Source organism: Gopherus evgoodei, chromosome 8 (genome assembly GCF_007399415.2).
Source record: "Gopherus evgoodei ecotype Sinaloan lineage chromosome 8, rGopEvg1_v1.p, whole genome shotgun sequence".
Taxonomy (NCBI): domain Eukaryota; kingdom Metazoa; phylum Chordata; order Testudines; family Testudinidae; genus Gopherus; species Gopherus evgoodei.
In genome coordinates, this window is record NC_044329.1 from 51,017,646 (window position 1) to 51,038,424 (window position 20,779).

The 20,779-nt window shown below is 42.6% G+C and overlaps 2 protein-coding genes across 4 annotated transcripts in view; one reads left to right on the forward strand and one right to left on the reverse strand.

Moving 5' to 3' along the window:
* The window catches only part of ZBTB37 (zinc finger and BTB domain containing 37), a 74,125-nt gene extending 72,627 nt beyond the window's left edge, over positions 1–1,498 (forward strand). The window contains exon 4 of the mRNA XM_030571794.1: positions 1,439–1,498. Coding sequence (XP_030427654.1) covers positions 1,439–1,468 — 30 coding nt within the window. The 3' untranslated portion in view covers positions 1,469–1,498. The remainder of the gene's footprint in view (positions 1–1,438) is intronic.
* RC3H1 (ring finger and CCCH-type domains 1) overlaps positions 1–20,779 on the reverse strand; it is a 116,516-nt gene that overhangs the window by 11,684 nt on the left and 84,053 nt on the right. For 2 of the 3 annotated variants that reach the window (XM_030571787.1, XM_030571788.1), the window contains exons 8-17: positions 19,945–20,063; positions 16,046–16,158; positions 12,037–12,318; positions 11,518–11,729; positions 9,341–9,723; positions 7,795–7,959; positions 5,545–5,697; positions 2,285–2,498; positions 1,716–1,806; positions 1,454–1,589 (exon numbers count right to left, since the gene is read on the reverse strand). In XM_030571787.1, the coding sequence (XP_030427647.1) occupies positions 1,454–1,589; positions 1,716–1,806; positions 2,285–2,498; positions 5,545–5,697; positions 7,795–7,959; positions 9,341–9,723; positions 11,518–11,729; positions 12,037–12,318; positions 16,046–16,158; positions 19,945–20,063 (1,868 nt within the window). Of the gene's footprint in view, positions 1–1,453; positions 1,590–1,715; positions 1,807–2,284; positions 2,499–5,544; positions 5,716–7,794; positions 7,960–9,340; positions 9,724–11,517; positions 11,730–12,036; positions 12,319–16,045; positions 16,159–19,944; positions 20,064–20,779 lie in introns of all 3 variants that reach the window. The other variant, XM_030571786.1, reaches the window with a different exon arrangement.

A 20,779-nucleotide genomic window follows, 5' to 3' on the forward strand; every position in this document is an offset into this window, starting at 1 on the left:
CTGAATAAGAGCACAAGAACACAAACAAGTCACTTTTCAAGTAACTGGGAAATGTGTGCTTCTTGAAACTGTCATTGCCACTCAGACATTGTGAGTGCCATGAACACCTAATAAATGCACAATGAACTCCTGCTTTAGGAACCAAGCTCTTACTAGAGCAAAGACTTCTTAAGGGACAATGATCCTTGCTGAGAGAAACCTCAATCTGACTAGAGGGGAGGTGCCTTAGAGTAGTTCTCCATTGCTTTCTGTAGGAAGATAAGGCTTTCCCTTCCAGAAAAGGATCAATAGTACAGTAACTAAGCTTTCCTACAGCAAGAATTCCTTAATTTTGTTTCACAACTCCCTCCTACCACAAGGTCCCATAAAATGAAATAAAGCTATTGTGGCATGGCACCTTCCCGGTCTCCCCAGACTCCGCTGCTTTTAGCCCTGGTGAGACAGGCTTGGGTAATTTGGTCCCCCTTGGGACACAGGGAAAGTCTGCTCCCAGTATCTTCCCCAGTTCTTTTTAGAGTCTTTCTCCCTTGTGGGAGAGAATACTGCCTCTGCTCCTGGTGAGGCTTGCTGCTCCTACACTCCTGGCAGCAGGGCTCCTTCTCTCTCTGCTCTCTCCCCGACTTCCTCCCAGGGAAGGGTTTAAAAAAGTCTCAGGCAGCCCTAAGTTAGAATCAGCTGATCATAATTAACCTCAGGTGGCTCCCCCTCAGCTGATTCTAATTGATACCTTGGTAACCCTTTCTCAGTTGAACCTCACTGACCCGGAATTACCCCCCAGTTGATAGGGAGGAGGGCCTTTTGACCCTCTGGGACTGAATTCTGCCCTTCCCTTGCAGCTGTATGTCCTGAGTTTATCACATGATACATACTGCTCATTGTTCCTTTTACAAATATACACTTCCCATACCATCCCTCTGTGCAGAAATCACACTCATTTTAAGTAAAAATAAAAGCTCAACTTTGAATTCTAAAGTTAAAATACTTTAAACATCTATTTTGTTCAGTTTTGTGGCTTGTGCTGTTTAGGAAGAAAAGGGCTACAGCACAAAGCCAAACACCACACAAAAGGGTTTAACTTTCTACAGGTAGAGTCTGATTCACTCAAAATCTGAAAAGCCAAGAGCTTTATTTGCTTACAAATTATTGGGCCCAGAAAAGACCATGAGAGAGAAAAAGCAAGCAGACATGAACACACACATGGTATGCTCTCTTTAGACTACAAATTAAATTGAAAAAAAAAATTTAAGAGCGAGCAAGTCCTCAGTTCCTGCTGCTAAATAGTCAAGGGTTTTTCCCTTGTGCTGAAGTGCTAGGAAGTCCTGACGTCAGGTATCATGGATTTACATTTTTGTACTATGGTCAATATGAGAGAAGAATGTCTGGCTTCCAGTAAGCAAATCTGCTCTCTCTCTCTCTTGCTCTCTCATACCCCTTCCAGGGCACAGGTACCAACCTCCAGTCCTCGTAATTGTGTCTGCTGGCTGATCTGATGATTTAGTTGCTGCAGTTCCAGCCTGAGCTGCTGCTCCCTCTCAGCTGACGGCAAGGGTTTCCCGTGACTGGCCACATCTGACATGGACAATCTCTCCCTTTGAGGGGCAAGAAAGGGATTGGAAAGAAAATAACTTTACTAAGTTTGGTAAAGAAGAAACTACTATAAACAGAATAAGTACAGACAAAAAGGGTGAGCATGTGCGTGAGATAGACATTCCCACCTGTCACTGAAACGTCCCTGAGAAGGTATGTTTTGGTGGGGTGAATATGCAGAAGCTCCCCAACCGCCATGAGTTCCATATGGACTGTAATCTGCAAAAGAACAGAAGGAGTTACCCAGGTAACACATGCTATGTTACAATGCTTTGAGTTTCAGAACTATCCCATATATAATCCAATAGATTGCTATATAGGTTGCAAAGAATATCCGTAATAGCTGGGAAGAAAGATTAGTTTAACCACCAAAATGCTTTTTCAATAGGAATGCTATGCCTGAACTCTCTCATATACAGCATACGTTCAGATGGTAAAAAAAAATCATCATCATTCCCCAGCTCCCTGCAAGTACAGTAACCCTTGTAAGAAAAACAGGTGGAGGAGGCTTCCTCACTGAAACACAAGGCCAACTGGCATTTCCATCCATAATTTATTAATCAGAACTTGGTAGCATCAGGTACCATTGAAGAGTCTGATAAAATATTTCCTAAGACATTTTTTACCTGCACTATACTACCACGCTAATAAAACAAAACTATGCTAAAAGAAAAATAACCATGTGTACCCGTTATACCTGAAATGTTGATAGATTTGGTGGAAGCTCCCTGTACCGCCATGGCCTGCATGGGGCCAGAACTCTGGTACATCGTTTTGGAAGTACGCGAGATGGCCCCAAACCTTGACACAGTTGGCCGGTCTCCAAATGGGATGAGGTCATCGTCCCCAGCTTCTGCTCCCCTTCTCTGTAAGTCCAACCGCTGGTCACGCATGCCTTTACTATCTATGTTCTGGACAAGAGGTAAAGAAAAATAAAATTGACCATAACAGAGACAAAATATTTCAAGTGTCTCTTTCCTTGCTGCTTGTCTTCCCAGAATGTGCCAACACCAGTATGGACAAGTCTTGCTTAGGGTATCTGTCAGGTGGTAGCTTATCGATTATGGGATTTTTGCACCTGGTTCCTTCCTCTCAGCATCCAGATAGGCTTCCTGCTTTTCCAGTTAAAAACTCAGAACAAGCAATGACCACATCTAGATAAGGAAGATCTACAAAGAAACTAAGATGGAGGATGGCTACTATGATAAAAAGGGAGAATCGTGGGGGACAAGAGTGAGGAGGAGAGGAGGCACAGCCCACTGGAGTGAGTGGCCCTCCTTCCAAATCTCAAAAGCAACTCTTCTAGAACTTGGCAGCTGAAGCCTCCATCAATTAATGGCCTCTCCAAATTCCATTGAAGTGGTGGCAAGGAAACAAAGGTAAGCTGCCACAAGAACTGATCCAGGGAGGGAGTAGTCAGGATGCTCATGCCTAAATGCACAGAACCCTGAATCATGCCATTCAGAGAATTAAAAAGAAGTCACTTAGAGATGTCCTACCTACTGAGGAGGGATGTTTGGAGCCAACTGCTTTGTCCCCTGGTATCTTTGGGAGGCACTGGATGGCTGCCCTTGAGGTTTATGAGGCACAAACTACAGTAGTAATTTGAGTAACATCCACTCTAAAGAACTGTTTAACAGCACTTTTAACCTTCCTATCCAGGTGTCAAAAGACGACACAGTGCGTCCTCAGGCAGGTCTCTGGACTCAGAATGGGAAATTGTAAGTTCACCTTTGGGTGGAGTAGATACAAGTCCTGGAAGTAAGGCTGCCCTTGAGGGAAAAATATGAGCCCCTGCTCATCCCTGTAGGATTTCTGTTCCAAAGAGATAAAAGGTTTCGTTACAGAAGTGACCAAGTAACCCCACTCCTCTGGCATGACCCTACTATGATTTTCCAGGAAGGAAAAAGGATCTTAGTACAAGAAGATGGTTCAGATCTGATTCTAGCTCACTCTCTTTGAGAGACTATGAGAGAAGAGAAGGATGAGGCTTTTTCTGCCCCTAGGAAAGAAGTCTCTTGAATGGACAACAGAAAAAGGGGCTCAGGAGGTCACTTGAACCCGACAGTGAGATTCTTGCCAAGCTTTTTCAGTGGAAGGGTGAAAGCAGTAAGGCAACAAAGCCCCTATTTATTTATACAGTATATGGCTCAGATGGAGGAATTTCCTTTGTGGTGATGAAAATTAATTCCCCCCATTCCCATCCACGAGAATGGATGACACACTGAAGGTGGAGGATATCTTGTCAGCCCCTATCTGTGACCTGGTCTTTCTGGGTGGTGGAGGGAAGCAGGGGAGAAACTTAGGAGACCTGCAGGACAGCTTCCAAGTCCCACAGAGGGCTGTTGAAGTAGAAAGCAATTGCTTCATTTGGAATACCTCCTGCCACTTCCCAGACTTAGCAGTGGCAATTCTGCATGGTGAGAATGTGCAGGACCAGCAAAATAGCCCAGCTGCCCAAAGCTGCAGGGGAAAGGCATTTATGATGCTTCTTACCCTTCTTTTTCTGGGAGTAAACCAATTTTGCCTTTCCCTAATCCACATAGCTCCATTAAGGTCAGAAAGATGGAGGGCAACTCAGCAGTGAAGCACCAGGTGCAGCTGCTTCCAGTAAGGCAGGAGAACAACTGGGGAAACTGCATGCAAAGGAGGAGGAGGAGCTGGTCAGAAAATCCTGTCAGTCAGACAGGTGGTAGCCAGATGACAGATGAGAAGCTCATTCATACTGGTAGCAGCATATCACAGAATGATGAGTTCTGAAAAGTAGTCTCATCCAGTTGTTTTTGTCCTAACACAGGTCACCATGACATAGGACAGTGAAGAAATGAGGTGGGATATACAAGAAAGGGGAGGAAATGGGAATTCTTCACAAAGAACATTTCTCCTCCTCCCCCACCCCCTCTCAAAAAAAGAGAACTGGCTTCTGCTTCATTTACAGACAGTTGCAATGAAGATGAGTTACACATACACATTTTTCAAAAAAGCAAAAATATTAAGGTTCTGTGTGACCGCTTCAAGTTTACTAAATGCAAATTTCAGCACCTTCTGAATGTTTTTCTAACTAGGGGTCATGAGGAAACGTGGTATTATTGCAAGATCCATGCCTCCTCCTTCCTCTCTTGCAATCACTAGCTCCCAATAAATTTGATACCCCAGCAGGCATCTTCCTAACGAAATCAGTCCTGCAGAAATATAGCATCACTGAGGCATGCCTGTTTGGGCTAGTTAATTCCTGTTCCCCTACACCAGTACTGTGTTTTTAAATTACATTAAGAATTCTCATATCCTTTAAAGCAGAGCAATTCCAGTCAATAGCAGCTCTGGATTGTGTGTAAGAGAGAGGAATCAGAAAAATGCTGAAAAGGCACTCAAGACAGTAGCAGACTGCAATATCATGTTACATTTGCAGCACTTTGGAGAAATATCTGAGGTGGTCTCTTGGTCCTGGATCCCCAAAAAAGACTGTCGACTGAGCTAGTCCCCAAAGCAAAAAACCAACTAAACAGTGTTAACTTGAACCAGGACCATAAAAGCACCCAAAAAATGTTTTTAAAACCTCAGGTCTTCTTCCATCTCAGTGAAGGAAACAAAAGGTGAGCAGCTCCAACTAATTAGCACTTACTACAAATAATTTCTGGACTCCAAATTAGTGTTGAGAAATTGATGACATAACATCTTAGTATCTCTCCCACTAAGCGGCTTCAAGTCGGGTAGGAGCTATTCGTTTATACTTATACCCAGAACCAAGAGGACAAACAGATAAATAGAAATGATATTGTGGCTTTGGAACAATTTCTCATTTTGAAAACAGAGCATTTTGATGCAACTGTAAAACTATCCCCAACTGTCAGATACATTTGGCCTGAGAAAGAGGCACATGCTGCAGTCAGTCTAGCTAATAAATAAAGGAGGTCCCTCACAATTTAACATTTTTTGCATTCTTGCATCCCAACTTACCGCCATCTCTACACTCCCTGCTGCCACAACATCTTTGGGTTTTGCATCTTTGGTTCCAATGTAGGAGCCAATGGTGTCACACGACCAAGGAGAGTACTGGCTATAATCATTTCCTTTGTATTTCCCAGCTACTTTCAGGTCTTCATCCGAGTACTGTACAAAAACAAAAACCTGGTTCTGTAAGTAAAAGGCAGGTGGTGTATTGCAGGCATTGTTGACTCCCGCGACACAGTTCACTTCAAGCAAGATGCTGGCAGGTCTTCAACCAGGTGTAGTATAGGAAGTTGCAAACTTATATTTCATATTATTTGTGAAATTCAAATCACTTGGCTGGACTCCCAGTATTTAAAAAAAAAAAAAAAAAAGGGAAGAAAATTGAGATATACCTATCTCATAGAACTGGAAGGGACCCCGAAAGGTCATCAAGTCCAACCCCCTGCCTTCACTAGCAGGCCAAGTACTGCTTCTGCCCCAGATCCCTAAGTGGCCCCCTCAAGGATTAATCTCACAACCCTGGGTTTAGCAGACCAATGCTCAAACCACTGAACTACCCCTCCTCTCTTGCACAGCAAGAAGAGGTGACATTTTGATCTTGATCTGGTTGAAGACTTGCCTTATTACTTAATTCTATCCATATCAGGTGTAAATAAAGCCAAGCCTAGCAATGGTATTTTGGTCATTAACAGAGACATTCAAAACAATCTAATAGCGCCACCACACATTAAAGCAGCAAGATAGCTCTCATGGCTGCATAAATAGGTAACAAAGGACCACTGATAGATCAGAGTTCTGATGGAGAACCAAGAACAGTCTTCCTCAGATGTCACCATATGGACCTCCATAACTGGAGCACAAAGGTCTCCCTAAAATGTCTAATATAAGATCCTAGGAGATTTATTATTGTTCAGTACTGGGCTAACCTGTAAATCTACCCTTTCTTATCCTATAGGCTCATCTTAGCCTTTCAGAAGGTCATGATCAGTGAAAGAAACTCACTTCTTAACCTTGCATATTCCTTGTGGCATTACACCCCATATTATTCACAGTAATATTACTGAGATATGGTTAGGGCATATCTGATGCATTTTATGCAAGATAGGTCATATGAGATATCATTGAAAAGGTTATGATTTACTGAATATGATTATCCTACTTGTATGCATGTATCCTATTGGTATCTGAAGTTAGGAATATTGTCTATACATCTATTACAAATGCGTTTATACCTGGAGAACGCCCACTAGGCAGAATGCACTCACTCTAGATGGCTGGCTGGAAAGGACCATTAGGGAGAACAATAGGTCTTAGAAGAGCCTAATCTCCCACCAGGAGCCTTCCTGAGGATGCTACAAACATCCTTAGAGTCATGGCTGCTGTGTCCCTACAGAGGTATGAGATCAAGTTACTTGGTACTAGACTCCATCTTGGAATACCAGTGTATTTCCACTGACCGGGCATGGGAACCAAAAGAGGAGACAAAGGGTTCCCACTATACGCAAAAGACATTTAAGGCATCATCATGGTTCTTCACTGATGCCCTGCCCAAGAAGATTACTGGAAACACCTGAGAAACAAAGACTGGACGAGGGGAGAAGGGCTGAACCCAGGCTAGAGGGATTTCTAGCCTGTGAAAGGAATATCTGGGACTTTAAGATGCAAGCAAGTGCAGCTTGCTCTCAAGAATCTCTGCAAACTGCCTAAAACAACAATTAGGGTGACAATTTGCTGCTCATATCCCATCTCTTTAATATATTAAGCTTAGATTACCTAGCAAATAAACAAAAACACAATCTGCTTTGATCTGTTTGCTATCCCTTACCAAACCACTTAAGATCTATCTCATGTAGTTAATAAACCTGTTTTTGTTTTGTCTAAAACCAGTACGTGGAAATCATAACTGGGGGCAGAAAGCTATTGCATATCTTCAACACTGAGGGAGGGGGCAAATTTCATGAGCTTACACTGTGCAGCTGGAGTGGGTGCATGCCTTAGGAACTGAAAGGAACCTTAGCTGAGCCTTCCTATGCAGAGCTGATCTCAGCATGTGTGTAGCTGCAGCTGCGTGTCCCTACCTGTATGTGCACTGGAGGGGCCTTGAGGGCCTGTCAGAGCAATACAGTGTAAAGAAAGCGTAGGTGGGCTCAGTGGTATCCCAATTCCAGGAGGCACCTCTGGGGGGAACCCATCATACCCCTAAACTCATTTATGACCATATCAGCAACCCAAAAGCTTGGTTAAAAATAAGCTTACCTCCTCTGGGTGGAAGGGGTGAGTCAAAGTTGGTGACGGTGCAAAAGGAGGTGGGGAGATCACCTTCCTTTCTTCTAACTGGGCCATGATTTCCTTCCTTCGGCGATGAAGCTCATCCAGGCTGGGATGGGTTTGAGATGGAGGCGGAAGTGGGTTATAAGTCTCCTAAAGTTTTAATATAAACAACTTGTTGAGTAAACTTACGTAATACACAAAGCAGAGCATCACCACCTTACAAGAGGAAAAGTATAGTGAAAAAAATAAAATATCTAACACCAGAACACAGTTCACATTGTAAGAAAGGGGTAAAACCAAAACAATTCTATTTGCAAGATACTTCTCTAAACTTTTGCCTGAATTTAGTGCTCATTAAAGTGGTCCTGGAGACTGCAGCATCTTATTCACAGAGAGTTCACATGAGTGATCATGCAAGCTTCCCTAGAAATGCAGACACAAGCTGCCAACACTGATTAGACCCCCATTAGTGCAGTGTGTTCTAGCTTTTTTGACCCTCAACTCACAAAAGGGCCAAACATTTGTCTTGCAAACCACACTCCTTTATGGGTGGTGTGAAGCAATTAGCTTTCAAGTGGCTGGGCACTCCAAGGTGGATAATGCCAAAGCTGTCATTCATCCTGGGGTACAGTAGCTGTACAACTCTGCAGGATATAACCGTACCTAGTTAATTAGAATATCTGGGGATATTGTATATCTTATAACTGAATTATACCACTTGAACAGATTTATCAGATCTCAGACATGATGAAGCTACACACTGGGTAAACTGAAAAGTTTAAAATTCATTCATGGACCAGATAATGGGATACAGAGCCCTTAATCCCCACATCACTCATTTGAATCTAGCTATGTAGCGAATGACTATTTTCATCAAGTGGTTTATGGGCAGCAAATTTGGTCTTTCTAGTTTCCACTGGACTGATGTCCACACAAAACCATAACATATGGATACTCCAGTTGGCAATCCCAGTCAAGGGCCTAAATATAGATCGGTCATGAAAGCAGAATTCCTGGCCCATTCTGGAGGCAGTCTCTCCAGGTCAAGAGTGGGCAGTGCATCGAATCTCGCACATTATTACCATGTACCCATGCTATATCTGCAGTGTGTATAAAAAGAGGATGTCAGTTTCCAGCCATGTCACAATCATGTCACTACACTTGAAATCAAAAGATTTAAGACACTATCTTCAAATTTTATTTTGCCACAAAAGTCAGTGTTAAGTATTTCATGTGAACATATGACATTTCTTTACTTGAAATGATTTATATGGAACTATGTTCTTTCAGGAGTGACCACCACCAATGCTCAGTTTTCATCAGTCACCATCAGGAAGTTTAAAATTTGGCACAAACTGTGCATGTGTGGAGGGAAATAAGCTTTAGTGTCTCAGGAGTCTGAGTTCGGCATTTAATTCTCCTAAAAAGTGCTTCATCTCCCCTCCTTCAGAAAGTGCCCAGTTCCCCAAAATTAAAATTCCCTTAACGTTCTTTCTCTGAGCAAACTACAAAAGTATATAGAAAACCGTACTCTGTGGTATGGTCTGATCGGATTGAGATGTGGACCCACGGGATAATAACCCTCCACTTGCTGGTATCTGTCTCTGGATTCAGGTACATAGGGAGGTGCAGCTCCACGTGGAATGTCAATGGGCACGGGGCTTCCTCGGACAATCTCTTCCCGCTGGTATGGTTGGGCAGAGGGGTACACACGCCGGCTCTCATAATGTGGGTACATAGGTTGTCCCATGGGAGGATACTGCTGTGGCTGTGTGCTGTACTGCGAATTCACCAGACGATCCTGAAGGTAGGGTGGGTAATGGTCTAAGTAAGGACCACCAGGTTCAGGAGCAGATGGTGGAGGTCGGACAAAACGAGACATGCACTGTGAGGACGGAGTAGGATAGTACACACCTGAATTTATGTAACAATGATACAAAAAGTCAGTACGTGATTGGACATATCAATTCACCACAATTTATTCTTAGAAATTTCAGTCTACAACTGTCTTGAAAAGTGGCATCAGTAAGTCATTTCTTGACCACACACCTGTCATCTTAGTGCTATAAATAATAGATTTTCATATAGGAAAAAGTCATTATAAATCAGCCACAAGACATTTGAGAATGCAAAGGTTGATCTAGAGCCGAGGGAGTCAAGTTTAAATTAACCAAACCAGCCAGTATGGCTGGAGACAAGCCACAGCAGCTAGAGATTGAGACCAGCACAGGTGAGAAGGTGCAGCCTTCTCTCTTCAGCCTAGACCACAACTGGGCCCAAAGACTATAATTCCCACAACTTTGCAGATAGAACTCATTAGGTGTCCCTCCAAGTTCACATGGATGATCCTGCCAGTCAATGACTAGCACTCTTCTGGGCACAAGTAGCCTGAGCAACATTTTTCAAGAAACTTTGGAGAGAGGCGCTTAAAGAGGAGGAAATGCAGCACAGCTGGTGGCTGACCAGGGAGGAGAACAGATCTCCAGTCCCTAGCCGCTGGAGGAAAGGCTGACTGAAAGCAGGAGCTCCTCAGATGGCTGCTGCTCACTAGCCTCACCTTGAAGGAAGGGCCCAAGGCAGACTGCCTTTTTGTGTGGATTATTCTGCTGTGTCTTTGAACTCAGTTGAGGGTCCATAACTCGACAAAAGCACCCCAGCAGGAAAGAGCCTTTCCACAATCATGGGATAATTGTGTGTGTTAATTCTCCCTTTTTCTGTTAATTGACAAGGCTGGAAGGGCTGGAATATCTAGGGCTAAAATGGAGGATGGAGCCTTTTAGGACTGGAACTGGTATGGGGGGGAAAAAAAAACTCTGGACTTTACAGACCAGTGTCCCATATGTAAACAAAGGGGTCATTGTCAAATGGATCACTCAGATTTCCCATTTCTACATGAAGTAAAATATTATACATTTTAATTTGTTGCTCTGGGTATATTGCTTTTATTCTTCCTTCTCTTTCCTTTCTAAAACCATATTGAACTCCTTCCATCTCTTTCCCCTCACACTAATTTCTCCTTCCTTATTTCTTTTTCTCCTCAGCCTGACTCACGTTCAATCATGAGAATCCTCTCTTCAAAGGAATACTTCCTTTTCTTATCCTTTACCACCCCCATCATTCTCTTCCTCCTCCAGAACTGTCCTTTTGTTCTCTTTTCTAAACTATTCCTATGTCTTCCACTCCTTGTCCAAATCCATCATTCTCTGGTGCAAACATTTCTGCAGCAGCCATGAACCTTTCATCTGAGTACCTCAAAATATTTTAACATCAATGAAGTCTTATAAATATTCTGACTGGGAAGTTACTGTTGTTCCCATTTTCCACGATACCTTGTGATCTTCACTTCATCTCATCCACTTTTTTAATGTGACAAAAGAGACTTATGATGCTGGATGAGTGCAAACTTAACAAAAACCCGGAAGAGCGAGTTCTCATTTAATGGCATAAAATCCCCTCTGGATGTGATTGGCTGAATGCTATCACATAAGAAATTTATTACTTAGACTGAAAGACAATTCTACCACTCAAGTACACCTTTTCTCCATGCTGGACTTCCATTTTACTATGCTGTTAGCACATTAAGCGTTTATCCTTCATGCTCCCACAGGAAAACCCAAAATTGAGGTGGTTAAATAAATCACTGGTGAGTGCGGGAGCACAGGCACAGAACCAATTGGGGGAGGGGACAACTGACCCCAACACTCTTACCTTGTGGATAAGGTGATGGCTCAAATGGTGGGGCAGATCCTCTAGGTTCCTGATAAAATACATTTCCTTGTTGAGCAGGATACAACTGTGACCCTCGTGGTACAATTTGGAGTTGCTTGGACGTTGTGAGCAGGTCTGTAGGTCCTCTTGGGGGCACCGGGTGGGGGTTCACTGGTAAGGCAGAAATAGAGCTCTTGGGGACAGACTCCAGCCTAAAGTAGAAGGAAGACATCAATAATGATTAGGCCACATCATACAGCTTGATGTGCTTTCAATACTGAACATGTCTAAACACTGTATGATTTCAAAGGTGTATCTTTTGATGGCTCTCACCACTTTTCCTTACAAAAAGCAGGAAGTAAAGCATCTTTTTTTTCCCCTAGGCCATTTTTAATCACTAAAGGTGCAAGGCAGGAAAACTGTTGTTTCATTTCTAGAATGGATTTACTGTCCCTTATATTTCCTCCATCACACATTTACACAAATGACACTTCGAACAATAGTTAGGAAGATCCGTACAAGTCAGGAGGGGATCCAGGGGCACTGCTGCTAAGGTGGTCGATCTTCCCTGGCTTCAGAGCAGAATCAAAGCTGGAGTCGGTCCCGCGGGAGATAAGCTGCGTCCCTGTGCTGACCGTAGACACAATCCCATTCGACAAGGCAGAGGATTTTCTACTGGGCAAGTCCACTGCCCCTTCATCCGAGAGGATAGCTGCTGAAGGCAGGCCCACCTCATTTAGCTGGCCCAAGGAGGCACTCAGTGGTCTTCTGGGAACCAGGCGTTTGTTCATTTTACGAAATCTTCAGAAAAAGAAATCACACACCAAAAAATGAAACAAGAAACTAGAAGGAGTTGGGTTTCAAGATTTTTCACACAGGTGCTACAGAAAGAGCTTCAATTTTTAATTCAAGCTTCCTGAAGCTTTGCCAGAAATTTATTGCTAATATCTGGCGGACTGGAGTTTCTTGGTGCTATTTGAACAAAATGTTAGCAAAATGTTTTCTTTCAGAAGAATGAGTATGTATACTACATATTCAGCAAAGATTATGTGCCTATATTAAGATGCAAAATAAGTTGAAATGCAATATTAAGGATGGTTTATTTTTTAAAGGACAAGTGTTCCAGGGATTTCAGAGTTAAGATTGCCACAGTAAACTTAACTTGGTTCTCTCCTTGCATATATACACATTACAAGAATAGGGTCTTCATTTACATGGGAACAACATACATTCAGGTGTTCAAAATACTACATCTGTGCAGTTAGGGTTTTAGGAAAAGGGTCACAATAGACAGTATACCATCTAGTGTATTTACACAGCATTACTGAATGAAGAAAAATACAGGGGAAGAAAAACACTCTTCTATCCTACTATTTGCTTAATAGGTCACTTCACTCAATGTTGTGTGATCACGTTCTGTTTTAGGACATTTGCAATATATGCTGAGAGACGTAAGCGCATGCACAATATTCAAGACATAACTTCACTGCAAAATAAACCGAGTGTTTTCTTAAGATTCAAAGATAAAAAATCAAGCCTCCTCATCCTCAGATAAATCTAACTCCACCTCCTCTGGCAAAAGCCTGAGCAAATATGAGCTTTATAGCGTGCCCTGAAAAAACAGCAGACTAGAGCTCTGTTGGAGCAGGCCGGAGAGCGAATTCCAGGTGAATGCCCTTTACTAAAGATATCCTGGCATCTGCTCAGTTATTAAAATCTGGAGGTGTGTTAGCTTAAACACAACAATTGGTCTCTACTATTGGGACTGAACAATAAGAATTTCCTACAAAGGCAGACTCCAAAACTTAAAAGGATTTTATAAATCAAAACCAGCACCTTGAATTGCACCCAAAAGCAAAATCAGAAGCTAATGCAGACTCACCACTGCAGCCAAGATTGCAAGAAAGGCCACTAAAAAAAAGTGGACAGCTGCATTCTGCACTAGTGAGTTTTCTGAGAGGTCTTCAGACGTAGGTACAAGCACAGCGCAACAGTAATCCAATCTAGCTGTGATAAAGGCACAGGAAGTGCATGTGATGTTTGCATTGAGAGGAACAGTTGTTGTTTTGCCATGCTTAGATTTAAAAAAAAGCACTATTTGTTGTTACTACTAATCCATCAAAAGCAGATGAGGATCCATCAGGACAGAAAGAATGCACAGCTCACTAACAGAAGCAGGCCCAAACCCTTCTAATCAAGGGAACATACATCAACCTTTCCATCTCCTCTGGCTGTAACTCAACCCTCTGCCAGCCAGCATCCCGAAGGTCTCATCTGGGTTAAACTTCAGCCAGACAGCCCCAATTTCATCTAGACAGGGAATGTAGAGTGCACATCATTTGGATATGATGAAAAGGAGCTGTACAACAGTCTCATTAGCACACAAAGCACTGCAGGCTGAAACACCTCATGTTCCCAACAGTCACACTCATATTCAACAAAACGTGACAGAATGGATCCTTGTGGCACTTCATATGAGAAAGCCTTCAAGAAGAATAGCAGTTGAACAATACCACTCTCCGGTGGTATTTTTTTCGCTCAGAGGAAAAAGCCTTTCAGGCAGTTCCATGAATCCCTGTTGTAGTCTGCAAATATACCAAGCCTCAAAGGCAGCTAATATACGTGAAACATGGACACTTGGTCTTTGCATATTGCCAAAAAGGATAATCCACCAGTGAAACCAGGGTGCTGACTATCTCATAAGCAGTTGGGAAACCAAGTTTGGAATGGGCCCACAGAAGCCTGAGGACTCCAGGCATCACCGGAGCTGCTTCACTACAACTTTCCTCTAAAAAGGAAGGCTACACAAGGGCTAGTTTCTTGAGCAGGTCTCTAGCAAGAGTTCATTTAAGATATGCTGACACCTTGCTTCTCTCTTTTAGGAAAGCACTGACTCTCTTAATATCAATAATGAATCGAACACCTCTTCACTGGAGTTCAGCAGAAGGGAAAGGCACAGATAGAAACATAGCTCAAAGTTATCTAGCCACCTTTAGAACTTCAGTGAGCACACAATTTGAAACTAGAGATGACATCTTCCCCCTCCCAAAACAGAACTACTGCCACTGAAGCTGCCAAATGAGTCTGGATATAATAGACCTCATCTTCAAAACATCTGGAAAAAACAGCACATATACTCAACTCTTTCAGAGCCGAGGTAACCTGTATTCACCAGAATACCATATGTCTAGAGCAGCTTTTCCAATCAGTACTTTATGGACACCGCAGTGAAGGAAAAGAAAACGGTTTCCATCACAATGATGGCATAGGACTTTTATTAATTGTGTGTCATAGCTGATCAAACATGAGATATCTACATCCGGGTACTTCAGCTTCTTCCCTATTTCGTCTATCAAAGTTCATCTATATACCATGACCACCTGTGAGGATGACAGGTAGAGCCATGGTTAGGAGTAGAGAAGAACACAGTCGAAGACAAAAGATAATAATGTTCCAAACTATGAGTATGGTATTCTATCAAGCTGTAAAGCATACCCTCCCAAAGAGATCTTATTCTAACGTATAAAAGAGGGCACAACTGTGGTTCATTAATTTTATACAATCAAAATGTGGCACTGGTTTTTTCTCTATTTTAAAAAAGAAGATTAAAACATGACCAAGAAGTAACATTTCTGAGTATCTGAACTGGTATTGTTCCAAGTTAAAAAAGTAACCTTTCACTGAGAACACTCATGAGTAATTTCAGCCCAAAATGCAAAAATTGAGAAATTATAAGCAATATAAAATATAAATTTTGAACTACAGAATGAAATCCTAATCTTCTTTAAAAGCATCACTGCTGCTTAGCTTTTAAAAAGTTTTTAAAAAAACCCCACAACACACAAGCCAGATAGACACAATTCTGCTCTTTCAAACATTCAGCTCTCTAAAACTACAGCTTCTATCATTTATTTATCCCAGGATTCACTTGCACAGATGGCATTTCATTATGTTGTAACATTAGCTTTCATGGTTTACAAGCCATTGTGTAAATGACAAGTTCAAAAGAGGTACTGTTGCAAGAAGAGAGCTCTGAGCAGGGTTAACCCTGAGTTTCAAGCTCTTCAAGGTGGTGTAAAGGCTTGAGGTACAAGACCAAGTAAGTGCTGAAGATTTGAAGAATTACCAGCTCCAACCTACCTCTCTCATCTGACTACAAAATTGAGGTAACAAGAAAAACACTTGGGAACAGTCAAAGCAGTACACTTTGGAAGTATGTTTAAAATCAGGAACAAAAACAATGCACTATGTATGCTTGCTACATGATTTTCAACTGTTCATAGCTTTATTACTGCCAAACAAGGCAAAGCCTGAATTCTACTTTCAGAACTATGTATATGTCAAGTTCAAAATCTTAAAAGAAAGCCTGCTGACTGAGAGTTTAAGAAAGCACCAGAAAAACTTCTTAACTGGTAGAAGACACCTATCCACCCCCTTCCTCATTCTTAGAATTGTGATAAATGGCTTCCATTGCTAATGGCTGGGGAAAAAGGCAAAGAAAGGTTTTCACTATAGAAGGCACTCTTACTTTTCTAATTCCTCCTGTGAGTGTGCAAAGGTGCAGCTGGCTCCACGGGGACACCCTCCTCTCTGCTTCATGTCTCGACACATGTATGTCTTATACTTGCTGTGCTGAGGAGGCTATGAAGAGTAAAGACAACAAAGTAAGGCACTTGAGTATAAATTAATGCACACAATTAACCAAGAAGGTACTTTAAACTACCATGCTCTCAATAAAATCGAATGTTCAAAGTGAATAACTATTGACAAACTTTATTCAGACACGACCGCAGGTGAGATGAGCAATTGAAGGAGTTGTGTGTATGATAATTTGATACAACTGTATACTAGACTCAGAATTAGGTACTATGTCAGCAGATCCAGTGCCAGATTTAAATGGCTCATCCATGCCAGTAATTACATAAGCAAAACTATTTATTGAGGCTGGATTGGAACAGCCTGTGGGTTCAGATAAGTGGGGACAAAACATTATGGCAGTTCTGAAAGCAGCTTGGTGTGTCTCTCTACATGATAAAAAACACTTAGTAATCACAAACTGAATGTTAGGGCTAAAACACCATAAGATACTGTGGAAGCTACCATCACTGAAGCGAGCCAGAATTTCACACTGAGGGCGGAAAACATGCTAAATTAACACTTATACCCAAATACCCAACTGATTTTCACGTTAATCTACATTAATCTGAGTTTGCCTGCTAAGTAAAAATGGCCATTTTAGGCTAAGGAAAAGGGTTCTTCAAAGCCCGCAGAAAATTCATCACGCTGTTTTTGAGTTACAGATTAACAATTATCCCAGTTAAACACTTAACTCTCCCTCCATCTCAAAATGGTCTATTACTACCTCCTTTGAACTTCATATATTAGTTATTTCTCACTGAAAATTTCTGTGCTGGCTGTATCTGAAAAATACAGTAGTTGATAAATAAAATTAAATTTGTGAGAGAGAACATTTTGGGAGCCAATCGTGGTCCCATGGAGGTCAATGGGATTTTGCATTTCCCCATCACCACTATTTACTTCAATGGGAACTAAACAGTGCATGGTGTATGTGAGCATGTTGCCCTCTACTGGCCAGTTGCACATAAGAAAAAAAGGAAGGAAATTTCTATCAGGCCTGCTCTACACTACACGTTTAAACCGATTTTAGCAGTGTTAAACTGATTTAACGCTGTACCCGTCCACACTACGAGACCCTTTATATCGATATAAAGGGCTCTTTATATCGGTTTCTGTACTCCTCCCCAACGAGAGAAGTAGCGCTAAAATCAGTATTACCATATTGGATTAGGGTTAGCGTGGCCACAAATCGAAGGTATTGGCCTCCGGGCGGTATCCCACAGTGCACCACTGTGACCACTCTGGACAGCAATCACAGCTCGGATGCAGTGGCCAGGTAAACAGGAAAAGCCCCACGAAATTACGATTTTCATTTCCTGTTTGCCCAGCGTGGAGCTCTGATCAGCATGGGTGGCAATGCAGTCCCAAATCCAAAAAGAGCTCCAGCATGGACCGTACGGGAGATACTGAATCTGATCGCTGTATGGGGAAACAAATCTGTTCTATCAGAGCTCCATTACAGAAGACGAAATGCCAAAGCGTTTGAAAAAAAAATCTACAGGCCACACAGTGCTGCGTGACAAGCTAACGGGAAGCCAGAGACTCAAATGGACGCTCATGGAGGGAGGGAGGGGGTACTGAGGACTCCAGCTATCCCACAGTCCACAGCAGTCTCCGAAAAGTATTTGCATTCTTGGCTGAGCTCCCAATGCCTGTAGGTTCAAACACATTGTCCGGTGTGGTTCAGGGAATAGCTCGTCAATTTACTCCCTCCCCCCCACGTGAAAGAAAAGGGAAAGAAATAGTTTCTTGACTTCTTTCAATGTCACCCTATGTCTACTGAATGCTGCTGGTAGACGCGATGCTGCAGCAGTGAAGAGAAGTATCCGTTCCTCTCCTCTCCCGGTGGCAGGCGGTGCAGTAGGACTGGTAACGGTCCTCCTTATCAACCCGTGAGTGCTCCTGGCTGGCTTCAGGTGAGGCTGGCCGGAGGCGTCTGGGTGAAAATAGGAATGACTCCCGGTCATTCCCAGTAGATGGTACAGAACGGCTGATAACCGTCTTCATCATAGCAACTGGGGGCTGAGCTTCAATCAGCCCCCTCCCTTTCACGTGAAAAGAAAAGATTCTGTACTGCCTGGACTATCATAGCAGTGGGATGCTGGGCTCCTCTCCCTCACACTGCTTAATGTCCTGCCTGGACTATCAAAGCACCAGGAGGCTGCCTCCCTCTCATTTTATCTCACTAAAAACTCAGTGTTTCTTATTCCTGCATTCTTTATTACTTCATGACGCAAATGAGGGGGACACTGCCATGGTAGCCCAGGAAGGCTGGGGGAGGAGGGAAGCAACAGGTGGAGTTGTTGCAGGGGCACCCCCCGTGAATGGTATGTAGCTCATCATTTCTGCGGGATCTGACACAGAGCAGCTGTACTCTCTGATACACTGCTTCTTTAGTACATTTGCCCCATACTCTAGGCAGGACTGACTATTTTTAGAAACCATAAAGGAGGGATTGACTCAAGGAGTCATTCCCAGTTTTGCTTTTGCGCCCCTGGCCGATCTCAGCCAGGGGCACCCATGATAGCAGCAGACTGCACAGAAGGACAGATAACTGTCATCTCATTGCCAAATTACACTGGCAGCAGATGGTACAGAACGTCTGGTAACAGTCTCTGCTATCATGCTGTGTAGCGCTGGAGTATCGCCCCTGTCTGCAGCATCCAGTACACATACGGTGACTGTAAAAAAAAAAAAAAGCTGGACAGGCTCCATGGTTGCCGTGCTATGGCGTCTGCAAGGGCAATCCAGGGAAAAAGGACGCAAAATGATTGTCTGCCGTTGCTTTCCTGGAAGAAGGAATGAGTGATGACATTTACCCAGAACCACCCGCAACAATGATTTTTGCCCCATCAGCCACTGGGCTCTCAACCCAGAATTCTAAGGGGCGGGGGAGACTGCGGGAACTATGGGATAGCTATGAAATAGCTATTTACAGTGCAACGCTCCGGAAATCGACGCTAGCCTCGGACCATGGACGCACACCGCCGAATTAATGTGCTTAATGTGGCCACGTGCACTCGACTTTATACAATCTGTTTTATAAAACCGGTTTATGTAAAATTGGAATAATCCCATAGTGTAGACGTACTCTCAGAAATGAGCAACCAGAGCTCTGCTAGCTAAGTGGCACAGGACTGTTTTTTGGGATATAGGAGGATTTGGTTTCTTGTCCCAGCTGTGCACAAAAACTATGGATAGGTGATGGCTTTCACACATTAAGGCTGCAGTTACAATCCCATTCTAATGCTAATTTTGATCCCCCTTGCAGGGCCTTGCTTTAAAGACTACTAGGTTTGGTTATATGATAGGAAACAACATTCTTTAACTACCTCAATTAGTTCTTGAAACAAAGATTTTCAGTTTGGGGATTTATAATAGCACTTCACTCGAGTCCCAAATGTTTAAGCTTTACAGAACAATTACAAGCATTAAGTACAGGTATTGCGTCCCTGAGAAGGTGCCATCTCATGTGTGAAATATGCCAGTTTTAAAAAAAGCAACATTGGCACAAAGATTCTTTTGGAAGGGGGTTTGCCTCTTGATTTCCCTGTAGCTTCAGATGGATTAGATTTTCTTTTCTTCTTGATCTGCTGTGCAAAGACGTGAGAGATGATTGCCTACTAAGGAGAATACTCACTAGGCACTACAGTGAGACTCCCAAACTAGTTTTATTGAAGTGTATTTGAAGCTAGGTCACAGAAGTGACATACAAATAAATCCATGCCACTTGCTCATAAAAGTTTAGAGACTAATAGTTTCCCAGATTCCTAATGCTCCAGTCTTTACCTGCTGCTGATCTGTTCCTTTCTTGCTGTGATTCTGGATGTAATCAACTAGTCCATGTACTACTGTCCTCACAGCAACTAATCCATTTTCTAGTTGTTCCCATGTTGGGGGTGGGGCATCTGCAGCATTCACAAGAAACAGAAAATTTCTCACAATTAAAATTAAGGTGTTTCCACAACTGGTTATCAAGAATATTTCAATGTTAAAAAACCCCAAACACACAAAAATCTAAGTAGCAAGCTTCAAGGAGTGCCTTACCAGGAATCAAAAAAAAACAAACAAAAAAACAAAAAAACCCTCACAGTCTCAGTATGGATCATTTAAAGAACAAAATTTACAACACCAGAGAACTGAGCTGCACAAGAAGCTACAGAAATCAGCAAGCCAGCATTTGAAAAAAATTCAGGAAACACTGGTGTTTTAGTTCCTCATTCACAGCTTTGAGAGACTGACAAGCAAAATCATTGCACATATTTTGATTTTGACATTATAGTAACTTGACAAGAGCACAAGTCTTTTGCACAGAAAACACTATCAAATTCCTTGTTTCTACACCACTCTTTTGTACAATGCTGCACCAAAAACATATTGGTTTATCTAAGTCTGACAGAACAGCTCTGACGGACATTAGTGTTTTGTGGATTGTTTTTGGAAGTAAGGTCTTTTCTGCAGGACAGGCCCTGTCCTCCAGCTGCATCATACCTCTGGCAAGGCCTTATATCACACAGATATTATTTTAGGCAATATTCTCTACGAAGGCCATCAACATTACCCTACATCAGAGGTTCCCAAACTTTTCTTATTGAGTACACCCTTCTAGATCCACCAGCTGCCC